Source organism: Sphaerodactylus townsendi, linkage group LG08 (genome assembly GCF_021028975.2).
Source record: "Sphaerodactylus townsendi isolate TG3544 linkage group LG08, MPM_Stown_v2.3, whole genome shotgun sequence".
Lineage (NCBI taxonomy): Eukaryota > Metazoa > Chordata > Lepidosauria > Squamata > Sphaerodactylidae > Sphaerodactylus > Sphaerodactylus townsendi.
In genome coordinates, this window is record NC_059432.1 from 38,166,418 (window position 1) to 38,193,701 (window position 27,284).

General features: G+C 41.3%; 1 protein-coding gene across 3 annotated transcripts in view; it reads right to left on the reverse strand.

The window, feature by feature from the left end:
• The window catches only part of ADGRA1 (adhesion G protein-coupled receptor A1), a 437,455-nt gene that overhangs the window by 97,729 nt on the left and 312,442 nt on the right, over positions 1-27,284 (reverse strand). For 2 of the 3 annotated variants that reach the window (XM_048505436.1, XM_048505435.1), the window contains 2 exons: positions 5,339-5,546; positions 4,235-4,446 (listed from right to left, as the gene is read on the reverse strand). In XM_048505436.1, coding sequence (XP_048361393.1) covers positions 4,235-4,446; positions 5,339-5,546 — 420 coding nt within the window. Of the gene's footprint in view, positions 1-4,234; positions 4,447-5,338; positions 5,547-5,801; positions 5,817-27,284 lie in introns of those variants that run through there. The other variant, XM_048505437.1, reaches the window with a different exon arrangement.

The window sequence follows — 27,284 nt, forward strand, 5'->3', positions numbered from 1 at the left end:
TCCATTCTATTCCTTCCATTTCTAAACTGCCCTTTCAGGCTATCACAAGACTCTCTCCAAATTACTTTCCATCCTTTTTTTTCTCCCTGGAATCTCAATTAGAACAGTGTATTTGTATCTGCTCATTTGAACAGGTTTTTATTTTATTTTATTTTATTTTATATCCTATCCTCATTTCCTGTTGTCTAGCTCAGTCTGCATATCACTTATTTAAATACCTATTGTTTTGTACCTATATGTTTCCAGATATTTATTTATTTTATTTTATTAAATTTCTATACCGCCCTTCCCCGAAATTAGTATTTTATATACGTAGCCATTCCTATATGCCTTGAGTCCTTGGAGAAGAATGGACTACAAATAACTTTTGAACAAATGATTAGCATAAAAGAGAGCTGGGAATGATGCCACATAGCATATGATCCAGCCATTTCCAAATGCATTGGCTGGGAACTCAGTTAATTTTCATGAAGAATCTTTCAGTTGCAAACAGGCTTCCCACTCCCACTGATTATCTATGTACTTAGGTCAGTACTTCCATTTCTAGGGGTTGAAATAGTGGGAAATGGGGTAAAGGGCTAGCATAGTAAACCATTTTCAGCAAAAACCAGTGATGTCACTACCCTGTACACTCTAGGACAGAATTTTGTGTAAATCCTAGAGTGTATTGATATTCCTGTTTTTCACCAGATATGATATTGTGTGCTGGAATCCTGTCTCCAACCCCAAGATCCCCTGCAAGTTTATGCTTGCATTATATAATAACTCCAGTCAGGTGTTCAGACCCATGTATAGGTAAGTATCCTGGAGACAGCAAACTGAAGACTCATAATCTAGTGGCTAGAGAGAGGTACAAGTGGCCTTCCATAGCAACAAGTGTCCTGAACTGTGGTATGTAGCAAAAAGGAATTTTAGAATTCACTGACACTCCAGTGTCAAATTCTTCCCAAGCTAGAGGAATCACAAACTGCAAGGGGAATCTTTTGGCAGAAATTGTCAACAGTTTTCCAATTTGAAGAACAATGCTGATGGTATAGAAAACTAGTGAACTAGTACTGAACCAACAGAGCAGCTGATTCAAGCTTTGCAGTTTCTGAAAATGACCAGAGAACCCTCACCTATAGTTACCAACCTCAGGTTGGGGCTTGGTGTTCTATCAGAATTACAACTGGACTCCAGAATACAGAGCCAGTTTCCCAGGAGAAAATGGCAGCTTTCGAAAGTCAAGTCAACACTGTCATATCTAGGTCTTCCCCTCCCCACCACAATTATCCCAGAACTACAATGGATCTCCAGGAATTTCCAGGATCTCCAGAGAAGCCAGGAAACCCTACCCTTTCACCAATTGTATTCTTGTATATGCTTACAGTCTCTGTAATAAATATTCAGTGAAACCAACCCATGATCTTATGACCATAGAAAAAACCTATAGTATCCTGGGGCCAAACAATTTCACATCTCGTCTTGTGGTTAATCAGTTTTCTCAACATTAAACTTGATCTTTTTTGTTTTGCAAAACAAGCCCTTTTCTTAGCTATGCTACACTTTTAAATAATCTGTAAGCCAGTCCTAGTATTCTGTTTTTATTCTGGAATAAACTTTTTACTTGTTTAATCAGAATAAATACAGTGCTGCAGAAAGAGATGGATATTTATTTTGAGGAAGCAACCGTAACACGTAATGTAACAGTAACAATGAATACAACCATGGCATCATACTAGGAGTTTCCAAATACAGCTGGGCTAGTTTAATCCCAAACATCATCTTGTTCCTTAGCAGAATTCACATTGCACACAATATTCAGTATCACTAACCATTCACTGTTACTAATTATTTTGTTTGGGTGCATCTAACACACGACACAAAAATATTCTGGTAAAATTTGTTTCTCTAAAAATGTAGAATTCTGCAGTGATCCTCCCATTTGAAATCCAAACATAGCAGTCATTTAGACAACATGATGAGCGGTATTCTTTGCAAGGCTGAGGTCATTTCAAAGCAGCTTGAACAAGAAATCTCCATTAGGAGTGTACTACTACAGCTTCCAAGAGCTCAAGTAGAATATTTGAGGGCTCCTTTAATCCCCACAGCAACACTGTAAGGCTGACAGACTTGTTCAAGGACACCCCCGGTTAGCCATATGGCAGAACAGGATTAGATTCCAGAACTCCCTAGTCTAATTCAAACACACTGTCCACAACACCATTTTGCATTGGATGTCATGTATATATTGCTCTTTTGTTGCTTGAATAGAATGCATGAGGAACAACAGCTGTCTGGCCTAATGCGAAAGAAGACACAACATGTATCACAATGACTGATGATCAAAAGACATCCTTTTACTGCATATCCAGGTACTCGTCAACCAAATGCACGCCAACAAATCTCCAGATTTCATACCAACACAGTCTGTTAGAACGGGACGGAACTATTTTACAAGACCTGAACTAACAATGTTAGTTACAAGAGACAAGAAATCATCCTTAATAACCATGGTAAGATACTATGGCAAGTGCCCCCTCTAAAGGTACAGAGAAACCATATTGAGTTCTTCCTAGCTGCACAGTCACTTTATGAACAACATGATGTGCTGCTTTGAGTTTGTAAAGATTACTTTTAAGGATGTGTCCTTGCTCACTCACCAGAAACTGAAGTCCCATCAAAGTCAATCGTACACGTCCCAGCAAAATGGTAAGAATGTGCAATTAGAATGCAATGAAACAACATATTCTTTAAAATCTATGCATGGTATTTGGTTTTTTTTTAAGGAAAAGAGAGAGAAGGAAAAAATGGGATTTCTCCTGCCTCAACCCACACAAAAGTTTTCAGTGCATCACTGAGTCAGTTCTAGGAGTGAGTCAGCCATAATGGGTGTGGCTCCTGCAGCATCAACAGGTGCTTTCGAGAAACAATATGAGGACCCGAGGCAGGAAAATCTACATTTTCTAATACATCATTAAAAGCTTTCAGTGTTTGAATTACACCTGCATTCAACGGGAGTTGTTTAAAATGTGATATGGATTTGACAGCATCAGATCCACGAGCCTCTCTAGAGGTTCTAAATAAGTCTTGTTGTGAGTTTTTAAAAAAGAATCACATAACACTGATGGAATTCACATTCATTTTTATAAAACAGATGATAATATCTGTATTTAACTATTCATTGTCACAGCCTTGCATAATGACTGGCTTTATCATCTGGGCTCCATCTGACAGCAGCAGATTGGTATTCTTTGCACACATCCACTCAATTCCCGTCGTCTGTCTTTGCTGTCCTTTACACATTACACACAAGACATTATTTACTCAACTATAAAGCCTCCCGTCATGTTCATAAGCAGCATCTTCCAGGGATCCATACACCAGAATTAATGCTCGATTCAACTGGGAGGTGAAGGCATGTGAATCCCAGCTTCTTGGAGAAAAAATACCTAGTGGTTCTGAATAATACTTTGGAATACTGCAGAAGATAGCCACTGACATGGTTTTCAGTCAGATGCTGCATTCACTATTTATGTTTATTTTCCCATTTGATACGGCATTCAATTTAGCATGTCTTTCAGGTTCGTCATAGGAACTTTCTGGTTTGCCCAAGTGTTAAATAACTGCATTCTGAACTGCAAAAGGGACTGAAAACAAACCTCACTAACCTAGCGTGGTCGCACTGCACAGATATTTTTTCCCCCTTTACAAACAGCCATTTAGTAAAAGGGATGCTGTCGTCAGCACAGGGATCCAGACTCCAAGAGCAGCCAGCAAAGACCAGGGTATTCTTGTTTAGAGAGACGCAAGCTATCTTATTCTCTTTCATTTATTAAATGATTCAACATTGCAGTATGCCAGCAACTAATTAGTATGATCAACACAGTACTGGGCATGAAAAAGGATAGACACTCTCCCCACTTTTAGACGGAAAAGCACTAGCAAATGTACATTTTATACAACTGGCCATGAAATTTATCACCCCCTCCCCACAATACTTTAATAGTTCCTTGATGGAACTTTGGCTTTCCACTAGTGCATTAAAAATCATTCCTAGCAAGGCCTGTAACAAGATCAAACAAGAAAAAGAATCCCTTGTTCTGACCAGACATTAGTAGTTAACTTACTTTCTTCAAAGCAATCTCACTTACACACCTACACAGTGCATGACAAATAACTAGATGCCAACAAGTACAGACCATAAGGGGATGCACACAAACACGCACACACATACATGAAGTGGCATACTCACCATTAGCACTGCAAAGTTACCGAAGTGAGTACTATGAAGGGTGGTAATATTGTCCGCAGAGCTAATTATGTTGCACCCTTCTCCCCACCAGCCTCCATGTCCACCATCCAGAAGGTCAAAATCCCAGAAGACTGCAATGGGGTTTATGCCCTGTTTAAAGTGCTTCAGTGCTATAGTGAGAGGGCTGGTGAGGTTTGCAATACTGCACCCATCTGCAAAAACGACCAAACGGAATCAAAGCAGTGAAGTGGAAAAGGTTCTTTGCTATACACCTTACACACGGCTTCTTAAAGTTATTTACCTATGCATATGTGCCACTGCAAAACAAAGTAGCCCAGATTCCTCTGCTGTTCTACCAGCATAAAAATAGATGATAGCTACCCTCAAAACTTTGAAACAGTTAATATCAATTGTTCCAGGCATCTTACTAAGTTAGTCTTCAAATCATTCATAAAACTAGATTTAGTGTTGAAATGCCCTAGATTGAATTGATGGAAGATTATTGCTTCAGAAAAAAACCCCCAGTGTCTTTCATATGATTAACAGCAAAGGCAATTTCTTAATCGGAAACTCATGCAAATTTGGACACAATTCAGGATAAAATTAAATGATTTAAAATGCATAGGATAAATGTTTGGTCAAAAGAACGATCTTTACCTTGCCACTTTCATCTTTAAGAGCACCTTTTTCGTACCAGGAGGTTCACTGATGACTACAAACATACATGCAACAGGACACTTAACCTCCCCCCCCCCCTTGAATTGCAGATCTCAAGGATTTGACATTTCAGTAGTCATAGTGAAGATTTAGAAAGCAACACTCATCTCCCTTCACATGCCACTTTGACTACCCTTGTAAACTTTAATTAGCAAAATAAAGAATGCTGCTGAGAAAGATTAATCCTGTTTCTTACAGCTACAGACCTCCGGTTACATGCAAGTTTACCCAAATAAAACTACAAAGGGATGAATTAACCCACATATCTTCTTAAAGCAGAAGCAAGACTCTCATCAGCATACCTGCATACTCCACTGCACCATTCTTTTATATACTCTAATGTATAGCCTAGCTTTCACATTAAGGCATCAGTAGAACAGCACTTACCTATATTAACAAAGATGACTGGGGTTCCGATTGTCCTATACTTCCCATCATCTGCAAGGTGAGATGAGTTGCCAGTGCTAGGAAAGAGTTTTCCATTCCGAAAGGCAATAAACTGCAGCTTGCAAGAGGAGTTATCAACAGATTGCAAGGCTGACGACGGAGAGAAGGCAGACCGTGGCAAATAAACTGAAGCTACTGCCACAGCATTCTATACAAGAGGGGGGAAAGAAGAAAATTTAAAATGCAAATCACAACAGGGTTGCTTTCATTATCTTTTAAACTCCTGTAGGAGAAATGTAGGCTGCCTCTCTTTTCGAACATACTAGGAAGCAACCAAAGAAGCAGGAGCTGTAACCATGGGAATAGGATTGGTACAGTGCATATTAAAACAGAAAACGTTTTGATTGAATGTGCGAGTCTGTATGGTCAAGCTCCCTGCTGCAGAGGTGAGAATGGTTCTTACCATGCCTGCTAGAGGGTCCATCAACACTGCAGATCTGATTTAAAGAGACAACCTCTACCAGGTTTTCTCCTCCACTTAAAACAGAATCAGACAACTTACATTAAAACATATCTCTCTGGAAGGGTAATTAAAGGGGACTGAAATGTGTTTTCTTAATACAAAGAATTGCATCAGAGAATGACTCTCAACACTGAGGAAGGCAAGGCAGTCCGTTTCTTCTTCCTTATACAAGCATGATTTCCCCCTTAAAGAAACTCCTGCATCCCACAGCTGCAGGAATTGTAGAATTAAATGTATTAACACAAACACGCTAGGACCAAGTAACGGAGTACATCAAGAGTATCAGATCACAAGACCAGATCAGAGTTGTAGTGGAGGATTTTCAGGATACCAACCGTTTCACATGCACAGAACTAAATAAAGATTAAGTTCCTTTTCAATCAATTAACTCCTCCTTTCCTCGTACAACAGTGAACATGTCATCATTAAATGCAAAAGCATGAATGGGGGGGGGGAACCAACACAAATTAAAAGAAGATCAGAGACAAAAAGGGAGACTTTTCTGAGATTCACAAAGTCTTCTATTTATTTTTTCTTTTAAGAATAAGCTGAGGACTTGATTCTTTGCAGTGTGGCAGGGTGTACTCCATTAAAAAAATGACTTTCCTGCCTCTCTCCTTCTACTGCAGTCATCGCTGCCTCTAAAACTGTACTCTTGTGGGTCAGTCGACCCCCAGAAGTATTATGGAGAATCAAGGGGAAAGCTGCAGTGAGGAAAGGGAGTCAGCAAAAATCATTTTGCTCCTCTTCTACCACCAGAGAGGAAGCTTAGGATCCAAGCTTAAGCAGTTGGAACATTATTAACACGTTTTATCCTGCAGTTTATAAATAGATGTTGTCTTTTTAGAAACGGGGGGTAAGGGGGGAAGCTTTGCAACTATACAGACATATCTAACACTATAGCACTGATATCAGCTGTGATGATACGTGGCAAAGACCCACAGACAAAACTACATGCTAAAAAGGCACATAACTTATGATCAGGATGGGGAGTCAATGGAGCAAAGATGGAGTTATGGTTGGAATTACTAGAAAACTTGAGGAGGTAATTCAGAAGCCATTTACACTAAGTATTTCGTTTGTAGCCAATGGGCCAACAGCAAATGAGGCATCTTAGATTTACCCTGCAGAGAAGTATAGGCTCTTCCACAGCTAAGTCTGCTATTAGACAAGGAGAGATGGATCGTCTGCTTTGGATCCTATCAAAAGGTGGCAATTTGTCAGATATTTAGTTTATTATAATAATAATATTATTATTGGTATATATGACAGAGGGGGGGGGTTGCCTCAGGCAACGGATAGTCTCTGGACCCTCCTCCTGTACCTTGTTATGCCCATTTTAGAAGAAGAAGAAGAAGAAGAAGAAGAAGAAGAAGAAGAAGACGACGACGACGACGATTTTGGATTTATATCCCCCCTTTCTCTCCTACAGGAGACTCAAAGGGGCTTACAATCTCCTTGCCCTCCCCCCCTCACAACAAACACCCTGGCCGTTTCCGCACGAAGGCGGAAACGGCCAGGTCGGAGTTTATGACGCCGACCCGACGACGTTGGGACCGTCCGCATGGACGGTCCTGGGAACAGCTGGGCAGCTGGTGCCACGGAGCGCCGGCGCCCGGCCGACCCGGCATGTCCCCGGGCCTCCGGTGCGTCGCCGAGGCCTGGGGACACGCCCCCTGGCCCTGCGCGCCTGCTCCAGATATGTGGGCCAGTACAGATAGGTATCCAACTAAATGATCAAGGTTACTACTTGCCTATGTTTGTATAGGGACTTAGGGCTTAGCTACATGGAGGTTTAGAAAAGATTCTGAAGAGACTGGTTCTGGTGGGTTTTCTGGGCTGTGTGGCCGTGGTCTGGTAGATCTTGTTCCTAACATTTTGCCTGCATCTGTGGCTGGTATCTTCAGAGGTGTATCACAGAGGGAAGTACAGAATCCGGCCGTGAAAGCCTTTGACAATACATTCTGAAGAGAATTTGGTGCTAATAAAAGGTATAGGTCAGTGATAGCAAACCTTTTTGAGACCGAGTGCCTAAATTGCATACCAAAACCCACTTATTTATCGCAAAGTGCCAACACGGCAATTTAATCTGAATACTGAGGTTTTAGTTTAGAAAAAAAGGTTGGCTCTGAGGCATACGCTACTCAGGAGTAAACTTGGTGGTAGTCGGTGGCTTTGCTTTGAAGCAACCATGCAACTCTTCCAACAGGTGAATCATGACCCTAGGAGGGTTTACTCAGAAGCCATCCCCATTGCCAGCAACTGAGCTTACTCCCAGGTAAAGGATCACACTTTAGTTCTAGGCATGAAAATCAGTGGGGTTTACAGCACTTAACAGGGTTACCTACACTGCTTCCCCCAAACTAGGTTTTTGGTTTAATTCTAATAATCGAGCCCAGCAGCCCAGGCCAGCCTAGATGTGGGGGGGGGGGGGAGCGCACTCTGTTTGCATGTGCCCACAGAGAGGGCTCTGAGTGCTGTCTCTGGCACCCGTGCCATAGGTTCGCCACCACTGGTATAGGTGGAGGTTCTGAAATGTGTCAGAAGTAGTTTAATGTACATTTCATCCCCTAAAAATTTGGGAATGAAACATCTCTGTGTTTAAGCCACTTCCATCAAAAATCTTTTCTGCATGCACAGCTTACCACAAATGTTTCCAATGGTAAAATCTTGTATCTTGGAAACATTTTCTGTAAAATCATTGGCACATCTCCTTCCATTTCCCCCCGGCCTTTTTGTACCCCCTTTTCTTTTCAGTTGCATTTTTTTCCTTTTGTGCAGGTGCTGTAGCGTTACTGCACAGTTACATTTTGAAGCAGCAATTCAAAAATGTCTTGGCCTCTATTCAAAATTGCTCTCTGCCGTAACATTACCTCACTAGTTTTATATGAAATTATCCATGCTGATCTGATGGACCCTGCTTTTTTGTGTCTCTGCCTCAATGTTATATTGCTAGTTTCATATGAAATTGACAACGCTGATCCCACCCACCTTGCTACTATCTCTGCCTCACCGCCCAGAGCCCCTTGGGGATGGGGCGATATAAAAATCTAAATAATAAATAAATGAAATGTTACATCATTAGTTTGATATGACAGAGATGTTTTTAAAATTCTTTTGAAAACAGAGGAGGGGGAGGGAAAATGGCTGAAGAGGAGGTTGGGCGACTACATGGGGTGTGGATAAGGGCCAAGTTATTGATGGAGTGGAAAAATAAAGATTGTTTTGACATGATTGCATGCTCAAATGAATCTGGCTCTGAAATGGATTGAAAAAATGGTTTAAATACTTGGGAAAGCAATAGAGAAAAAGGGAAAATGTTTCTGGAACCAAATGAAGGAAAAAATGTGCAGAATTTGAAGAAAAAACCCATGTAGCATTTGGCAGCAAGATATGTTGTAAATGACTCGTGCAAAAAAGCCTGTACTTCAGAAGCCCTGTTTATATTCATCCAGCTTTTACAAGTATACTCCTGTTTGTAAGAAACAGCTGACACATGTTCACCTCACGAATGAAATTAGACTCCAGTACCTGGATAAATGTGGGGTTTGTACTGCAATTTCAACATGATAGACAACCTTTAATGGCATAGTACAAGATACAAAAAATTAACAGACAACATACAAAGCAAAATTAAGATTGTTTGTTTATGACCGTGCATAAAAACCTGGCTGTTTGCTCTAGGGGATGGCTGGATTCATACAATTTCAACATAACAATTACTCATCACACATACAAAGCACAGTCAAGTGTACATGGCACATGGATGGTACATGTTTTCACATTAACTTGTGAACGGAGTTAGAGTGATTTTCTTCACCACAGTTGCACAAGGTTCTCTTCTTCCACAAAATCCACAATGCCAAAATAGTCCAGTCAGAGTATCAGCATGAGGCATGCTGCCAACACAGCTAATTATCTAGCATCAAAGCAGGTGAAAAGGCACTTTTGTTACTGAAAGGGCCTTCCAACATGAAATCCTTGCTTCTGCTTAGCATTACAGCACTGAATTGGTAGTATGATATTTCACAATGACGTCTCTTAAGTGCGTGCTGAAATTCATTTCTATATCATGAACTTTAATAAAAGGCAGTGATATAAAAGCCGTTATTTCATGCTTTATGGCTCTGGGGCTGACAGGCTGAATCTTGCCATAGCCTCTGCTTGAAAGGCTGCTGGTGCCGGATCCTTTAAACAATTTTGGTTGATAGTAGGGCTCATTAGTCTAGATATGTGATCTCTTCCTTTACTTCATTTATATCCCACCTTTCTCCCCAATGGGGACCCAAAACATATTGCACTGTCCACCACTTCTCTATATATGTCCTCCCAACCACCCTGTGAGGTAGGTTACTCAGAGGGTGTGTGACTGAGCCTAGATCACCCAGCAAGCTTCCATGGCAGAGCAGGGATTTGAACCTGAGTCTCCCAGTCCTAGTTGGACAATCTAACCACAAACGAACAGCAAGGGAAACGTGTGTAACGACTAAGAAACAACAAGAACCGCGTTACACACGAGGCAGTGGCTATTTGATTTCAAACCAATGTAATATAATTCAAGCAAAATTGTTATTTCTTAATTTCTGTAACATCTTTTGTGATTTTATCGGCACGATCCGAGAACATACATGCAAAAATATACCCAAATTACTTTCTTTCTACAATCTTCTAACTGTGGCTTTCCAATCATAATTCAATAACTAAATACAGTACATTCAGGAATTAGTGTCATTCACAAACAACGTAGCCTTGCGTAACAATATTGTTGTCAAAGTAAGTACCCTGTGATATAAGCAAGTTCTTTCAATCTAACCACTACATCACTTTGGCTCACAATGATTTGCATTTTCAATGCAAGAAGTCCTGGATGGAATTACTGAAGAAATCCACGACCTTGTAGCTAGGTGTGTTGATGCAGGAATGTGACTCAGGCTGAGGGTCTGAGAAGTTGCGGATATATGAAGACAAGGTTGTGGCATATATTTACATGTGCTTTGTATAAACAACAGTCCAGGTTCAACTTTCCAGGTGTAGTACCAAATTAGGTTCAAAATGTTGGTACTTACCTTTAAAGCCCTAAATGGTCTGGGGCCATCATACCTAAGGGATTGTCTCTCCTATTACATTCCCCAAACAGTACTTCGTTCTGCAAATAACAAATTATTGGTGATCTCTGGTCCAAAAGAGGTCTGATTAACCTCAATCAGGGCCAGGGCTTTTTCGGCCCTGGCTCAGCCTGGTGGAATGCTCTTTCGGACACCAGGGTCCTGCGGGATCTGGTGCAATTCCACAGGGCCTGCAAGACAGAGCTGTTCTGCCAGGTCTATGGTTGAGGCTGAGGTAGGCTAAGTAAGGACCTCTAAAATATTTTGCCCTCTCTCTTTCTCTCCTTTCCCCCTCCCCTATCATGATTAACACCATTTGGAGACTATCGACATCTATCTAGAGTTTTGATTACTGTTTTAAAGTTTTAAACTTATGTGAACTATTTATTGCATTGCATTGTGAATTGCATTGTGTTTATATGATGTAAACTGCCCCAAGCTGAAAAGAGAAGGACGGCATAAAACTCAAACAAAATAAAACAAAATAGCTCAAAAAGGAGTCATTTTCAATCCAGCAACTGATAGTCACCAATTACTGTCCACTTAATACTATTTGCATACTGTAGTGTTACTGACTTAATATAGTATTTGTTATGTTACTGGTCTTGATCCTTTAAAGAATTTTTGCACAGTAGGGGGAGAAATGAAACATGATAGTATTGTCGGCATTGAAGCCATAACAATTTCTTCCTCTTCAGGCAAAAACGATGTTAGTTGAAGGCATTTAGTAATTTGGCTAAGATTGCATGTAGGTTTTAGTATTATTACAATTTTCAGGAGGCTACAATCATGAAAATTGTATGGCTGATCATATGGTGTATGGTTGAAGAGTTCAGAAATCTAGTTTTAACAATGCAGGTTAGGATCCAGTCTAGTATTTTACCTAAATGGTTAAAAAAAACCTTAATGGAAGTCTTAAGCCCACTTTGAAATCCAGTAGAAGATGGTAAATATAATAATAGAATTAATTTCTGCATTCAAGGTGACTAACACTTGTTATAAATTGTTTAAAGTATCAGATGCATTAAATTAGCAATTCTTATACATGATCAATGTTAAGAAATCTAGAAGGGGGATCAAGCACACCTGAATCCCTTTAAAATCAATGGAGTAGAACTATTTAACTGTACTTTACAGTGGAGTCCTAAACACACTTAACTGGGAGCACAGCTTTCAATTTATCTCAAATAATCTAGGAAGAAGTATCCACTCTGCAAATCCAAATGCGGGGCAACTCCATATCAGTATTTTTCAAGATTTTAGTCCCATTAAAATGCAGTGATTTAAAGGGATCCAAGAAGCAGGTCCCAAATAACACTGAATGTTTTTGACATTTTTCAGGCCATTTTGGCCTTGCCACCATTTTTTTAAAAAAAAAGACTGAGAGGAATCCTGTCTCTCTCTCCCCCCCTTCTTCCTTCTCCCCCTCATTTACCTGTTGTCATGGTCCAACTCAGTGATAGTGAGGAGATCTTGGAGGAGGAGGTCCCCTGTGCAGCCAGCCCACAGCTGGCAGCAGACGTCCAGCACGGGGATCAGGAACTGTTGTAGGGGCAGCCAACAGTTAGCTCAGAGGCACCTCCAACACCTCCAAGCCAGGGCAGACCAGCCACCAGCACTCCAGGGTCACCAGCCCTCCTGGTGTCCCATAGAAAGAGGCTGAGGTCAGAACTGCAGGTGCAAAGATGCAGCGCACACCCAGCTGGTCAACGCAAGTTGCAGGCTGACAGCGAAGATGAGTCTTTGCAGGATGATTCCTGAGAGGCTCCTGAGATGACTGTATACAAGAGTTCCTTGTGGGTGGCTATAAGGCAGTGGTTCTCAACCTGGGGGTCGGGACCCCTTTGGGGGTCGAACGACCCTTTCACAGGGGTCACCTAAGACTCTCTGCATCAGTGTTCTCCATCTGTAAAATGGATAAATGTTAGGGTTGGAGGTCACCACAACATGAGGAACTGTATTAAAGAGTCGCAGCATTAGAAAGGTTGAGAACCACTGCTATAAAGCCTCCTGATAGGAATTGCTGGGGGCGAACAAGCTCAACTAATGCTGACCCTGTTAACACTCTCCTGACTGATTCACAGAACTTTGACCCCTGGACTGTATTACCAGCTCCTGTAAATCCTTTGGCTCCCTTGACCTGCCACCGCCAAACTCCACATGGAGCCCTGGAGAATAGTCAAACATACAAGAGAAAACACTGCCCAAAAGCCTTAACAGACAAACAGAAACAGTAAGCCCCAGAGGGCCTGCCAGAAAATCTGTGCAGAACCATAAACCAGTATGGCAGCAGAACACAACCATAAGAACATAAGAACAAGCCAGCTGGATCAGACCAAAGTCCATCTAGTCCAGCTCTCTGCTACTCGCAGTGGCCCACCAGGTGCCTTTGGGAGCTCACATGCAGGAGGTGAAAGCAATGGCCTTCTGCGGCTGTTGCTCCCGATCACCTGGTCTGTTAAGGCATTTGCAATCTCAGATCAAAGAGGATCAAGATTGGTAGCCATAAATCGACTTCTCCTCCATAAATCTGTCCAAGCCCCTTTTAAAGCTATCCAGGTTAGTGGCCATCACCACCTCCTGTGGCAGCATATTCCAAACACCAATCACACGTTGCGTGAAGAAGTGTTTCCTTTTATTAGTCCTAATTCTTCCCCCCAGCATTTTCAATGAATGCCCCTTGGTTCTAGTATTGTGAGAAAGAGAGAAAAATTTCTCTCTGTCAACATTTTCTACCCCATGCATAATTTTGTAGACTTCAATCATATCCCCCCTCAGCCGCCTCCTCTCCAAACTAAAGAGTCCCAAACGCTGTAGCCTCTCCTCATAGGGAAGGTGCTCCAGTCCCTCAATCATCCTTGTTGCCCTTCTCTGCACTTTTTCTATCTCCTCAATAACCTTTTTGAGATGCGGCGACCAGAACTGGACACAGTACTCCAAGTGCGGTCGCACCACTGCTTTATATAAGGGCATGACAATCTTTGCAATTTTATTATCAATTCCTTTTCTAATGATCCCCAGCATAGAGTTTGCCTTTTTTACAGCTGCCATGCATTGAGTTGACATTCCCATGGAACTATCAACTAAGACGCCTAAATCCCTTTCCTGGTCTGTGACTGATAGCACTGACCCCTGTAGCGTGTATGTGAAGTTTGGATTTTTTGCCCCTATGTGCATCACTTTACATTTTGCTACATTGAACTGCAATATCAAGGAAGGGATTTCAACTTAACTCAAAAGGTAAAGGACTAACCTTATTATTTAGGGCAGTATAAGAGAAACATATAAGTCATATTCTATCTGACTGTTCCTCAAGTGACAAAAGAAAAAGCAGCTTCAGGAGGCTTTTGGAGCTAGCTCTTGGTCTAAATCAGTTAGCCCCTTACTGCCCAAGTTCTTTTTCATATGACCTGTTCCATAAACTCTTCTTGTTACCTTCTTTCTTTTCTGCTTCCTCCCCTTCTTAATGTCAGCAGACACAAGTGACAGCAATGGGCAGATAACTGTAGTTAGATCCATCTTTTGTTGTGTTGGCTTCTCTGTTTGCTATGGAAAATTTGCACCAGGAGTAGTTTGAGACAAGCAGCAGGTGGATTTGAAGAGGAAAAAAACAAGTCCCCAGTCTCAGAGCCCAGCAGCTGTTTTTAATCATTTATTGAAAGCTACCTGGCTGTTTTTAATCATTTATCGCAAGCTACTTGGCTGCAACATACTTGTGTGAACAAAAGTATCTCTCAACACATGGAGAGTGTTTTTCTGTCCACAATGAATAATCACACTCAAGCCATTGTTTACCTGCCCCAATACCTGAAACTGGAACTAAAGGTTCAAAGGAACTATATTGTAATGTGAAAGGACAAATTTATTTTCTTTTTTTTAACAATAGAAAATGGCTCTTTTCTCAAGTACAATTCTAAGCACTATAAATTGTTTAAACCGTGGATTCTAAAAAACAGAATATGTTAATGAACAGATTGATATGATTACTATCATTAGTTTCTAAATATATTTTTACAAAATATGTATACTACCATCAAATTGACTTATTCTAATTACTCATTAAATTGTCCCTTTTAAACCTGTTTCCAAAGCAGTTTCCAATATATTAAAACCTAAAGAATTATTAATATATATCCAATCATATTTTCATTTTCCATTGTTTGTAATAGTTGTGATATTAGATTGTTATCGGGAGCAAATTGGAAAGCAGAAGAATGCCATAACTTAGAAAACTGGAAAATAAATTAAGGGAAAGGGGAAATTTCTAATGGCCACTGTGTCCAGAAAGTCTTTAGCCAAATCCTATGTTGCTGTGAGGAGCTATTGGAAAGTGAAAAATATGTGGACAGTCCAAACCCAATAACTTTTGCTTCCAGGAAAACTTGAATCACAGCCTTCATAAGACTGATAATCCCTAGTTGTTTTCAGAACAAATTCATACTGCTGAAATATTAAGAACACATTATGAATTGGGGGAACAACACTTTGGCTGTGAACCTGTAGCTGAGTACACAAGCATTCCATTGATCCTGGAGTTCAGGAGCCAACAGTGCCATCCTACATTGCTGTCTTTACTAGACTTCGTCAAGAAACTGAGCTATGAATATTATTGGTTAATATCTCACCTCAGCAATGAACACATTATACTTGGTCAATAAGTGTACTTGGTCAAGTTCAATAACGAGATTCTATTCAGATTATTTCTTTATTTAGAAGCAGCTTTGGGAAAATAATTTAGACTTCTATTGTCAGAACTAAAGTTTAAGCCAAAACACCTTCCATTAGACCCCACATCATGCCCCTCCACATCCCACAACACCACCTCTGAGCACCAGTTCCCAAGGGGGATTGGGCCACCCCCGGTCCCATAGTTCAGGTGTGGAATAAGCAGATTAGGCTGTGCCTGGGAAACAAAACTAAAATAAAAGCAGTCAGGAGGGAGGAAGGAAAGAGGATCCTGTGTTCTGCCCGGGAGACATGGCAGGATCAAACCAGAACTGGACAGATCATGACAGCTGTTTGCCACCATACACTGGTGGTGTTCTGTTCAGACTTAAGGTGGTTAAAATCTGAACAGCCCCACAAAGGCTAATCAACAGCAGAGAAGCTTTTGCACTTTTGCAAGCCTCCCCACAGCGCTGTGGCTGGTTGGGCTGGTGGATAAGGCTGCCCATCAGGGAAGCATTTCTGCCAAGAATATACACTAACCTGTTCTGCCAACATATGCTGCAATGCTGTTAAAATATTGCAATTCTAGGTTGCTGGTCTCAGAGTGTACAATAAACTAAGCTTGTTGTCTTGCTGTGCAAACTCTAATAATCTCAATACATGCATATGAATCATACCCCAAGTAAGGAGAAGTTTGAGTCATCTTAAAGACTAGCAGATGAATTGTATCATATCCTTTAGTGGACTAAGGATCATTTCAGATTGTTCACACTGGCTGAAGTGGACAGGATTCTTGGGGCTGTGAAGATCACCACCTATAAACGCCCCCATCGGATTGATAAAGAGCTGTCAAGAGAAAAGAATTCTACTGGCTGAGTGTTAATATATCTCTGGTTTGAAGCCATTAACCTGAACGAGGCAATTGAAATGCTTTCGTTGAAGAGCTTCTCTTTAATAAAGATAATTTGGTGATGACTCACTCAAAAAAGATGGGCATCCAGGAATTAGTGTTATTCATTGATAATTTCCTGTATTATTAGTATGTCCTGTGTCCTTGTGCAGAAACACCTCCCATCTTGAAAAATTCTCATCATACCTAACCATTATCAAACTCTGTGCATGTGTCAAGTGCCATCAAGAAGCTTCCGACTACTGGCGACCCTCTAGGGACAACCAAATCCCCCCCTCGAATGGCCCAAGAATCTTTTGTCCATTGTTTTTGATTATTTTGGTCTAGGAATCCCTCTTCCCCAGGACATAAACTGACATGATGGCAACCACCATGGGGTAGCCCTTCGGGGGTAGGGCAGTCTAATAAGTTAAATAAATAATAATAATAATTTTAGGGATGAGATTAACCTCTGTTTACAAATGCCACTCAGGGCTGATCCTGACCTGGACAAGGGAATGGGGGGAGGGACACCTGTTCCTTTCTTGCGGTCTAGCATTTACAATGGGCTAAACCCCAGGGGGGTGGACTCCTGAAAAAAGTGCAGGGAAAGAGCAAAACCCCTCAGTTTTAAGTCCAAGTCCTCTCTTTGTTTTGGTTTCAGAGCTCTGAAAGAAAAGAATCATTCCTTTATCCCTTGACCTTGTCCAGTGGTATGATACTCTTCTGGATCTCTGGATAGGTAGCTGTGTCTTTCCCTTTTTCCACTTCACACTGCCTCCAGTCTGAGCCTGCCACTTGAAGCTAGATATATTTCTCTTTTTCCTTTCCTTCCATTGCTTTCATCTGGGAGGGATAACTTTCTTGCTTTCTCAACAGACAATACCATCCTCTTATATTTCTACCAATTTCCTCTCTTAATAAATTATGTTATCTTTGCAATAAACCTTTGCTTTAATTTGCATTCTCTTTAGGTTTCAGGAATCTAGATTTAGGTTTCTTTACTCTGGCCAGTCCTGCAGAAGGACTTTATCACCAGTTAGTGTTTCTATTTCTGGCATTGGGGTCATTGCTAGGAGTTGGTGTTTATATAGTTAACAGATCTTGGGAGGCACTGAAGAATATTGCTCCCAGGAACATTTTCCTTCAGCTAGTGTTAAAGTCTGAGTCAGCAGCTTTATCGTAAAGATAAGGAACAAAATGACAGCCTACGTAGTTTTCCTGCGCAGGGATTCTGAATTCAGTCTTGAATATGGCTCTATTCAAGCAGTAGGGCCATATTAACACAAAACCCACATGTTCTTGTCCACACGTGACAATGCAAATCTGGATTGAGGAATTAAAGCCCCTATAGAAGATCTCAAATACTTTTTCAGCTCAGAGGTTCACTCCACAAGATTTTTAAAAAATCATTAATGCGAGGAGATACTGGGGACAGAAGCTATGAGGCATCTTTTTGTCCCCACAGATTAACTTTAACTGGTTTTTAAGGGGGGAAAAATAATAGGGGAAGAATAAAAAAGTTATAGCCATTCAAGTTTGAAGAAGGAAGAAGGAAGAAACAAGAAGAAAGTTGGTTTTTATACCCTGGTTTTCTCTACCATTAAGGAGTCTCAAAACAGTTTACAATCACCTTTCCTTCTCCTCCCCACAACAGATACCTTGTGAGGTAGGTGGGACTAAGAAAGTTCTGAGAGAGCTGCAACCAGCCCAAGGTCACCCAGCAGGCTTCATGTGGAGGAGTGGGGAAACAAACCAGATTCGTCAAATTAAAGTCCACTGCTCCTGGAGAACAGCAGGGAATCAAATATGGTTCTCCAGATTACAGTCTGCTGCTCTTAACTACTATTACCTGCTGGCTCTCTGCCATAAATTACCATAACTTCAAAAACACAGATTATAATAGGTCCATGTTCTTTGTGTGTGCCTGTGTGCGCGTGCATGCTTCTGAAGCACCACTTTTCTGCATTTAGTCACAAATGGGATTGAAACTGTGGTTCCATATGTTAATACATCATTATATACACCCTGAAAAATTATTTCCAAAAGTGAGATCAAGCTATGTGGCTTCATGGAAGTAAGTCACATTCAGTCTAATTAATTTCTTCCCATTTTATAAGAGCCGGTTGATTCTCTCAGGCACTTGCAAATTAACAGCTACTATCAGTTCTTTTCATTTGGGGAACGGGGGTTTGATGCTGCTTTTCACTTTGTAGCCAGCCAAAATCATGTCTCACATTTTTTTACGTTATTATGTATGATCATAAAAGTGCAAACTAACCTAAAAACAATATAAAATATTCACTATTGTCTTGACTGTCTTCACAAGGCAACTTGGCACTGCAGTTATCTTCTAAGATTTTTAAATGTCAAAAATCAGGATGAAATACAGTGGGGAAAACCTTCTCCGGAAAACATAAATGCAAAAGGTCGCCAGTGTTCTCTGAAGTGACCATAAAAGATAAGTGAATAAATAACAGTAATTAAAGATTAAATGGCTGGCATGGTGCCATCCTTAACTTGAAAGCATATCTTTGCACATGCAGAATCTTGTTTTATATTCCAAGAAATAGAAAAAACTTTTCAGGGAGCAGGTGTTTGATTGTAATACACCTGAGCATTATGAAGCAGGAAAATTCTAATACTGAACCAGACTCAACAGTTTTGGCAACCTCATTCTTTCCTTCCCTGCTCAGAACTTGGCTTCTGCTTCCAGTCTACCATTCCAGAATTTGGGATGCACTCCAGCACAGCATTAGGCTCTGTTTTCTTCATGGATTCCCTATCAGCAACTTCCTCATGGAATACAGAAAGAAAATATAGACAATATGGGAAATATACAGGCACTCTGCAACACCGATAAAGAAGGCTTTTTTTTCCAGAGGTATCAGCAATTCTTGTTCCTATTCCAATGTAGTATTTTTATGGCGTTCATGAAGGTGGAGAAACTTACTAACAATTTTAGGTTTGGTGGGATGGGGAGGGGGCATGTTTTATTCCTTTACATTTCTCACTTAATGTCTATTTATTTGTTAAATTTATAGACCACATAGGCGGGTTCAGAGCAGTTTACAACAGACTATTTACATGGTCACATACAAATGCAATTTCCATACAGATTCATTTCTGACTTTATGATGCCCTGAGCTATATAATAAACCCCAATGAGGAGGGGACAATCAGGAAGGATAAGATGTAACAGAAGGAAAAAGGGAATAAAAAGGGACAGTGGACACATTTTAAAAATACATTGTGACATTCACATTTCCTCGCTCACACTGGGCCATGCACATTCTCTCTCCCGCTCTCATTGTCCTGGCTTGGCTGAGAACTGGCCGTACAAAACAAATGACAAGACATTCATTCTTTCCCACTCACATGTCCAAGAGTGGATGCAAACACAACCCATCTTTCTCTCTTCTTCATGGTTTCTCCACCCACAACCCTGATCTTCCTCAGCACTAATTAGTTCAGACTGCATTGTTGCAAAATTTCCGCAAAAAGGAAACCTACTAGGATGAGAACACCAAGCACAACTTCAACCGCATTGGTATACCAATAACAAGGGACAGATGCAAGCAACCCACTCTGTTTGTGGTGGCTGCTTTTTGTCATGAAAACAGAAGCTGCTCCCACTCACGAGCAGACTGCAACTCTGCACACCATCACAAACCTCTTCAGTGTAGGCAGAGCTGTGGCCTGGAATAGTGCAGGTTCATGAGTGTGGCATAGACCATTGCTGTGTTCAGATTTGTGAGTTGGGGCATGTTCTATAATGTGATGGTGACTTTGAGATGACCTGGTGCAAAAAAATGTTCTCTGGTCATAGTGGGGGAGGGTGGCCTTCGGGGGTGGGGGCTCAGATTTTTTCCCCTGGGCTCCATTTTCCCTAGCTATGCTTCTGGAATAGCCCAATCTCATCAGATCTCAGAAGCTAACCTGGGTTGACACTTGGGAAAGAGAACTCCAAGACAGATTAATTGAAGGAATGCAATAACAAACCACCTCTGTTTAATCTCTTGCCTTGAAAACCCTACCAGCGGTATGCAGGTAAATTTTTATATTGTATGCAGGTAAAAAATAAATTCTGTGATTAAAAATGAAGTTTATATTTTTAACAAGTTGGAAGATGGGGTGAGGGGGGTGGGGGTAATCTACCTAACACTCACCCAATGCAAAAGTCCATTAATATATGAAAGGGTTTGCATAGGAAGTGTTTTTCCACCAAATGCTTTAAAATCCATATGCAGATTTTCAGTGATGCATCACTTTTGAGGCTAGGTGCTGAGAGCAATATAAAGTGAGCAACACATATCCCTCTGTTTAAAAATGTGAATGATCCAAAACCTATTTATTCCCCCCAGCTCTTTTGCTTTTGCAGCTTTATTCCAAAATATAATGAGGACTGTAGCCATTAATCTAGATCTCCATGACAATCTAAATACATTATTTATTTATTTATTTGATTTATGTAAAATTGCTCTATTGCAACAAAGTTCATGGCCTGATTTTAACCACCATCTCCTTCTCTTCTTATTACAATGAGAGACTGATTAGCTCATCTTTTGCAAATGAGTGATTATGGAATGGTTCAACAACCCCCGGAAACCAAAATCTAGCTTTTCAGTCTACAGAGTACAGCCCTTAGTTTTATTTATCTAAAATATGCATATTCCACCTTTCTAGCAAAAGAAATACAAGAAAGTTTGCTATTTGTTAACAAACATGCATAAAAATTAAAAACAATAATAAAACAGTAGGAAGAACTCTAAATTGATTCAAGTATATGTACAACTTTACATACATTCTGATAAAATCTGAACTGGCACAGACCAACCAGGAGAGAGATTTTAGGGTCACACTGAGGTCAAATGGGCACATTTTGGCCAGGAATTTTTAGGAGTGGAATTGAGAATAAAATTGTCAGGATCACAATTAGTGCTGAAAGCCCTAGCTGGCACCTCACCAGAAGAATTTGGAAGGTGATGACAAGCTTCTTGATTATTGGGCTATAGCATTTTGGGTGAATTCTAAAGTGTTAGGCTGAAATAATGATGTCACTTCCAGTTTCATGCCAGAAGTGATATTGTGCATTGGTATGCTCAATCGCCCCCATATGCACATTTTCTCCTCAGCGCTGTGTTGAGAAGCGGCAGGGAAGATGGGGTCCTGACTGGAAGGTCTCCCATTATAGCATGAGAACTGGCTTTCTTGATTGTAATGCCTTTGCGTAGATCTATGAAGTGATCAATTTTGTGATACTGTGTACAGTTCTGGTTGCTGAATTTAGAACAGGATGCAGTCAGAGTCAGTTCAATGCCCAAATGAATTCAGCAACTGCTTGGACTATCAAATGGGAAGTGGCACAAGCACAGCTGCAGCCATACCTTTGCCTTTTGTTGGGCCTTTAACATAAAGCAACTGCTTTTGCACATCCTGACACCTGGTGGGATGACACAGGAGGAACCACATATATCCCTCAACAGTGTTTCTGACACCTGGCTTGGATGGTGATCAGCTCCTTTTGTAGCCTATCTGGTACCTAGTGGAGCAGCATGCGAGGGGGTGTCTGTGGTGGGAAAATGCCTTGACCCATGGGATTGTAGCACTGGGAGAGGAGCAGAAAAAGGCCACCCAAACAATCAAGGTTTTGCAGAACCTTCCCTGCAAGGACAAGTCAAAAAGTTTGGAGTATTTTAATTCAGAGAAAAGAGGAAACAGAATACGTACTAGAACTCACAGGCACCCAATGAATAATGGATTCAAGACAGACAAAGTTGGTAATAACAGAGGTGGTTTGCCATGGCCTCTAAGTTTCCATCCTACATTCAAGTATGCAGTTCATATCTGGCACAGGATGAGAAAACTCAAGATTGCTGATGCCACTTCAAAAACATAGACATACATGCCTTGCCAGCTTCTGTGACACCTTACCAGTACTACAGTGGGGGAGCCCTTGCTTCTGAACATCAGTGCTGGAAATAAACTAAAAGACCAGCAGGAGCATCTGCACACAATCGATCAACTTCCCCAACCCAGACAACGCAGTGTGCAGCAAGACACAAATCCTCTCTCTTCCAGGCCATCCCTGAACAAGCGGCAGCCTTCGCCCTGTAACAGTCTCCTGTCTGTCATCTGAGGCAATAGCCAAGAAAGAATAATTAATGCAAAACAATCCTCTAGTTGCTGACAGGCTAGCTTAATTAAGGCTATCATCCTCAAGTCATTTATTCCATAAAAGCCCCATGGAAGTCATTTGAACTACCCTGAAGTGAACTGATTATGCTTTTAGCCTTGTTTGAACAAATTCACATTTCATTAAGGTGGAAGTTTCCCACAAGAAACTAAATGAAATATTGACATAGGTGATCGCTCCACATGAATCAGTTTTTTAAAGGACATCTGTGCTTTTGGTTCATGTACAATTAGTTGTATTGGGCTACCCAGTTGAAAGCCAGAAATGGGAGTGAACAAAAAGATTAATTTCTTTGGCTTTATGGCTTTATCCATGGACCAGCCCACTGATTACAGTCTTAAACGGCACCATTATAAGGTCCACAGCAAAGACATGTGCTTCTTGATTCTTGACTGAATCCGCATGGATGTTTTTGGCTTCCTAGGTTTCAAACAGCAGCTGTTTTCACCAACTACACAACATTATTCTCTAATTGTCCACTTTCCAGGCTTTCCTGTCCTTACTAAGGATGTTCTCAAACTGTGTTTGGTATGTTTTTTCTAGAAAGAAAACAGTCTTAGCAAGTTAGCAGCCACCTTGTTGTGAAAGTGCATAGTTAAGAGGGCCTGGTCCATATCTTGCCTAACCCCTTATGACCACCATTCCCCTTTATTCCCCCCCTCCAGTTGGTACCACTAGTGTATCTAAGGTAGGCAGGTATGGCATTTGACCTGGGAGCCATTTGAAAGTGCCATCCCCCCTGCCCTGGATCCAGATCTGGTCTGGTTCAACCGTGGGTGGCAGATGTCTCCGCTGTGACTGACTGTCTTGCATCTGGGATCACCAAGAGATGCACTGCTCAACCTATTCAGCATCATTTTTTTTAATTTATTTGATGTATTAGTCGCCCTCCCCCGAAGGGCTCATGAGTTGAGCTCAAGGCATGGGGGCAGCCAGGGCCTTGTTAGACCACCCTCACCACACCCCCAAATTACCATCCCTCTCCCCTCCCTCTCCCCACTCAGTCTTCACACAGGCCAGAGGCACCAGTCTCCAGTAGTTCTGTTGGGTGGGTGAGGTTGTATGTGTCGCCTTCGCATGGCACAGTGGGCTAACCACACAGGGGCTAACCACACAGCCCCTCTTCCTACCATTCCTGCCTTCAGAGGTGTGATGTTCATTGAAAGAGACCACTCCGGCTTGCCTGCAGGCCAGGGTGCAAATGTATGAAGATGCCTGAAAGCCGAGCTGAGTGACGTCCCCTGGCTTGTTCCCCCCACCATTCCAGCTTACTTGCTGATAGCCTTCTTAAGCAACCTGCAGTGATGGGTCTTCCCACCCACAGCCAGGATAGGATTGCCTGAGGGTGAGGTTGAACCCTGGGGTGGGGTGGGGCCTGGGAGCTTGCTGTAGGCACTATTTTCCATAGATATGCCCTGCGGTACCACCACATTTTTTAAACAAAAAATTAACTGCTATTTCACTAAGGTGAACCAATGTAGCAATCTAATGCCATGATTCTACTAGTTCCTCAGAATTTCCAGCTTTCATTTTTTGACAGTACGTCTCTAACTATTTTCTTTGTGTAGATAAAATTCTACAACAAAAACAGTAATAGCAAGGGCAATAGTATTTACTGATTTTTAAAGCCCTCTGGTGACACAGAAAGGGAAATGGCAGCAAACAGAGAGAAGTGTACAGAAAATGCCCATGAGCGTGGTCCATTGCCATGTCTCTACATTAGTGGCAGCAGTGACAGGGAAATAGAGAACCCTCATGTTGTAGATGAAGCCTGAGAAAGTAATCAAGGTACATGAACTCAGTTTCTACATCATGCCACCCCTTTACAGATTTGTACCTTTATTAATTATCATAGGCAAGGAAAAAACACCAGGATTTCCTTCAGGACATTCACCTAGTGGGTGATACTGCCTCAGTAAATGTTCTTTGAACAAAGATTTATCAAACAAAGCAAGAGCTTTTTGTGTTTTTACAAGCTGTTCTCACAGCCAGTGGAATTATAATTAATGCTGTCACAATGGTCAGGTAAATAATCATAGGGAAAGCAAACATATTTTAAAATTGGAAGGTCAGAGATGCTCTTAGTGGACTTTAGGTTCTTGCAGTCTCAAACTAGGCATGTTTGAACACCCACTGGTTCAGCTCACATTCCATTTGCCAGTCCCAAGCAGGGAGCCGATCATTTGGCAAGCTGTTCAGATGTGTCCAGATGAATATGAATTAGTTTATTTGCATGATTATACTGCTTTTTCATATGATTACAGTACTTTTTCACAGCAGCTGCACCCCACTACTCATTTGCCACTGCCTTCAATTTCAAAAGCCACATAGTTAAAAGAAAAAAAAACTTCACATTTTTTGAACTGAGACTTACTATTAGTGTCTCTGTGTGCCCTCAGTGGTTGCTCTTAAACCTTGTAATCTTGCAATTATTTCTCAAATGTATGCCACTGACTGCTCAGGGACAAAAGGTACACTATGCAAACTAGCCAAAATACATTTTTAAAGGCTGCATCCAATTGTATAACCTATATCTCCAACTAGGCAAAATCAGTTGCAACCTACAACGACTTGAGCCCTGTAGAACAAGTGGCTGCTACTCAAATACAAAACTGATCAACAAGGAACTTTGACCATGACTGTTGAGGTGATCCAATCAGGAGTTCACTTCCTGCTTCATAGAGAGACTCAAGCAATGCAGGTTTGCCTGGTGATGTTTTCATGTTGAGTGTTGCACTACATCTGTATAGAACTCCAAAGGGCTTTCCCTGCAGAGCTCAGCATGGTCCCAGCAGATAACATCAATCTATGAAGCAGAGTAGAATCTGCAGTGCAGCTCACCAACAGAGATCACCAAAGCATTTCTGATGAATGAGGCCAAGGGATATGACACTCTTCTCTTGAGATCCACATGAAATGATGAGTCCTAAGAGCCTGCTTCAATCAGCTCATAGCTAGCTTGGAGCTTGGTTAATATGAGACCTCCAGAATGGCAAATAAGTCAACTTCAGTATCAAAAGAAGCTTTTTGAACATGCTTTTCCAGCCAATTATCTGAAAAAATAGCATTATATGTGTACACTACTGCAAAAATTGTCTCAGTCTACTAGATCAAGCTGGTTTACAACAGAATTCACATCCACTAAGAGAAAGTAGTTTTGGCTTTGGCTATGCTGGGAAAGAATCTGGGGTAAAATGGGCAAACTATTCAATCTGACCCTGTCTTGGCACAGTAACATAACCAGAATTAGGCCCAGGATGCTTCAAGTCACCCCCAGTAACTCACATGAAATGAAGCAAAAAAACTTCATTGAGGTAATTCAAGGAAAGTTCTTACAAACAAACCATATAGCTCAATAGTTCTTACAAACAAACCATATAGCTCCAATAGCTGCACACAAAACAACAAAACTTTCTGTCTACTTACTTACGTCTAATAACAACAACAGCAGCAGTTCCTGTAACTAAAACATGTTCCACAGCATACAAAGCATATCTACAGGAGCAAGGGTGGGTAGATGGAGAAACAAGGAGAAAAAAGGAGGAGGATGTTCTCTTTACCATAGTATACATTATATTGAAACTGCTCGCCATAGCTTCCTCACCTTTCCAACCTGTTGCACAACTGTCTCCACATAGGTGAAGTGAGTTCCCCAACCAGATTCACAGCTGTATATAGTAGTTAAGAGTGGTGGACGCTAATCTGGAGAACTAGGTTTGATTCCCCACTTGTCCACATGCGCAGCAGACTCTAATCTGATGAACCAGGTCTGTTTCCCCATTCCTCTACATGAAGCCTGCCAGGTGACCTTGGGTTAGTCACAGCTCTCTTCAAACTCTTTCAGTGCCTGTTACAGAGAGAGGAAGGTAAGGAGTTTGTAAGTCTCTTTGAGACTTCTTACAGTTGAGAAAAGTGGGGTATGAATCCAAACTTCTCCTCTTCCTCGTCTTGTTCTCAACAGGCTTTCAAAATAACAGTGAAGGAGGGGTTAGCTGACAACTGTAGAGAAGTTGGAGTGCAATAAGGTGGGAGTCCAGTTAGAATTTTCCTCTACAACATAGGTGTATCTTTTGACCAACTCCTACTGATGGACGAAAGACAGGCTTTCGGAGTTTTGAAACAACGTACTCTTGACATTGAAGGGCAGCTTCTCACAGCTGGAGCCTGCAGAACTTGTTCTCCCACATTTTATGGCATTTCACCACCATTGCCGGGTTTCATGGCTAAATATCTGAGTAATTTAATCAATCCACATCTCCGGAGATATTTTATGCTTGCTCTGCTTAATGTGCTACCGACTGCCCAAACAAGAGGCAGATATCATGGCATCCCACAGGAGAACAGGACTTGTTCCTGCGCAGCGGGCCTACCCGAAACAACTGAACACGTGCTCCTTCATTGTAAAGATTTGGCAGTCTATCGGTTGCTTTTTCTCGAGGCCATCTTGAAGAAATTTTCAGTGAGATCAGACAAGGAAATAGTTTCATACTTGCTTAGTGACCATCATCCCAACACTACTGAATCAGTTGCCAGGTTTTTAACAAAGGCACTTGGATCAAGGGTGA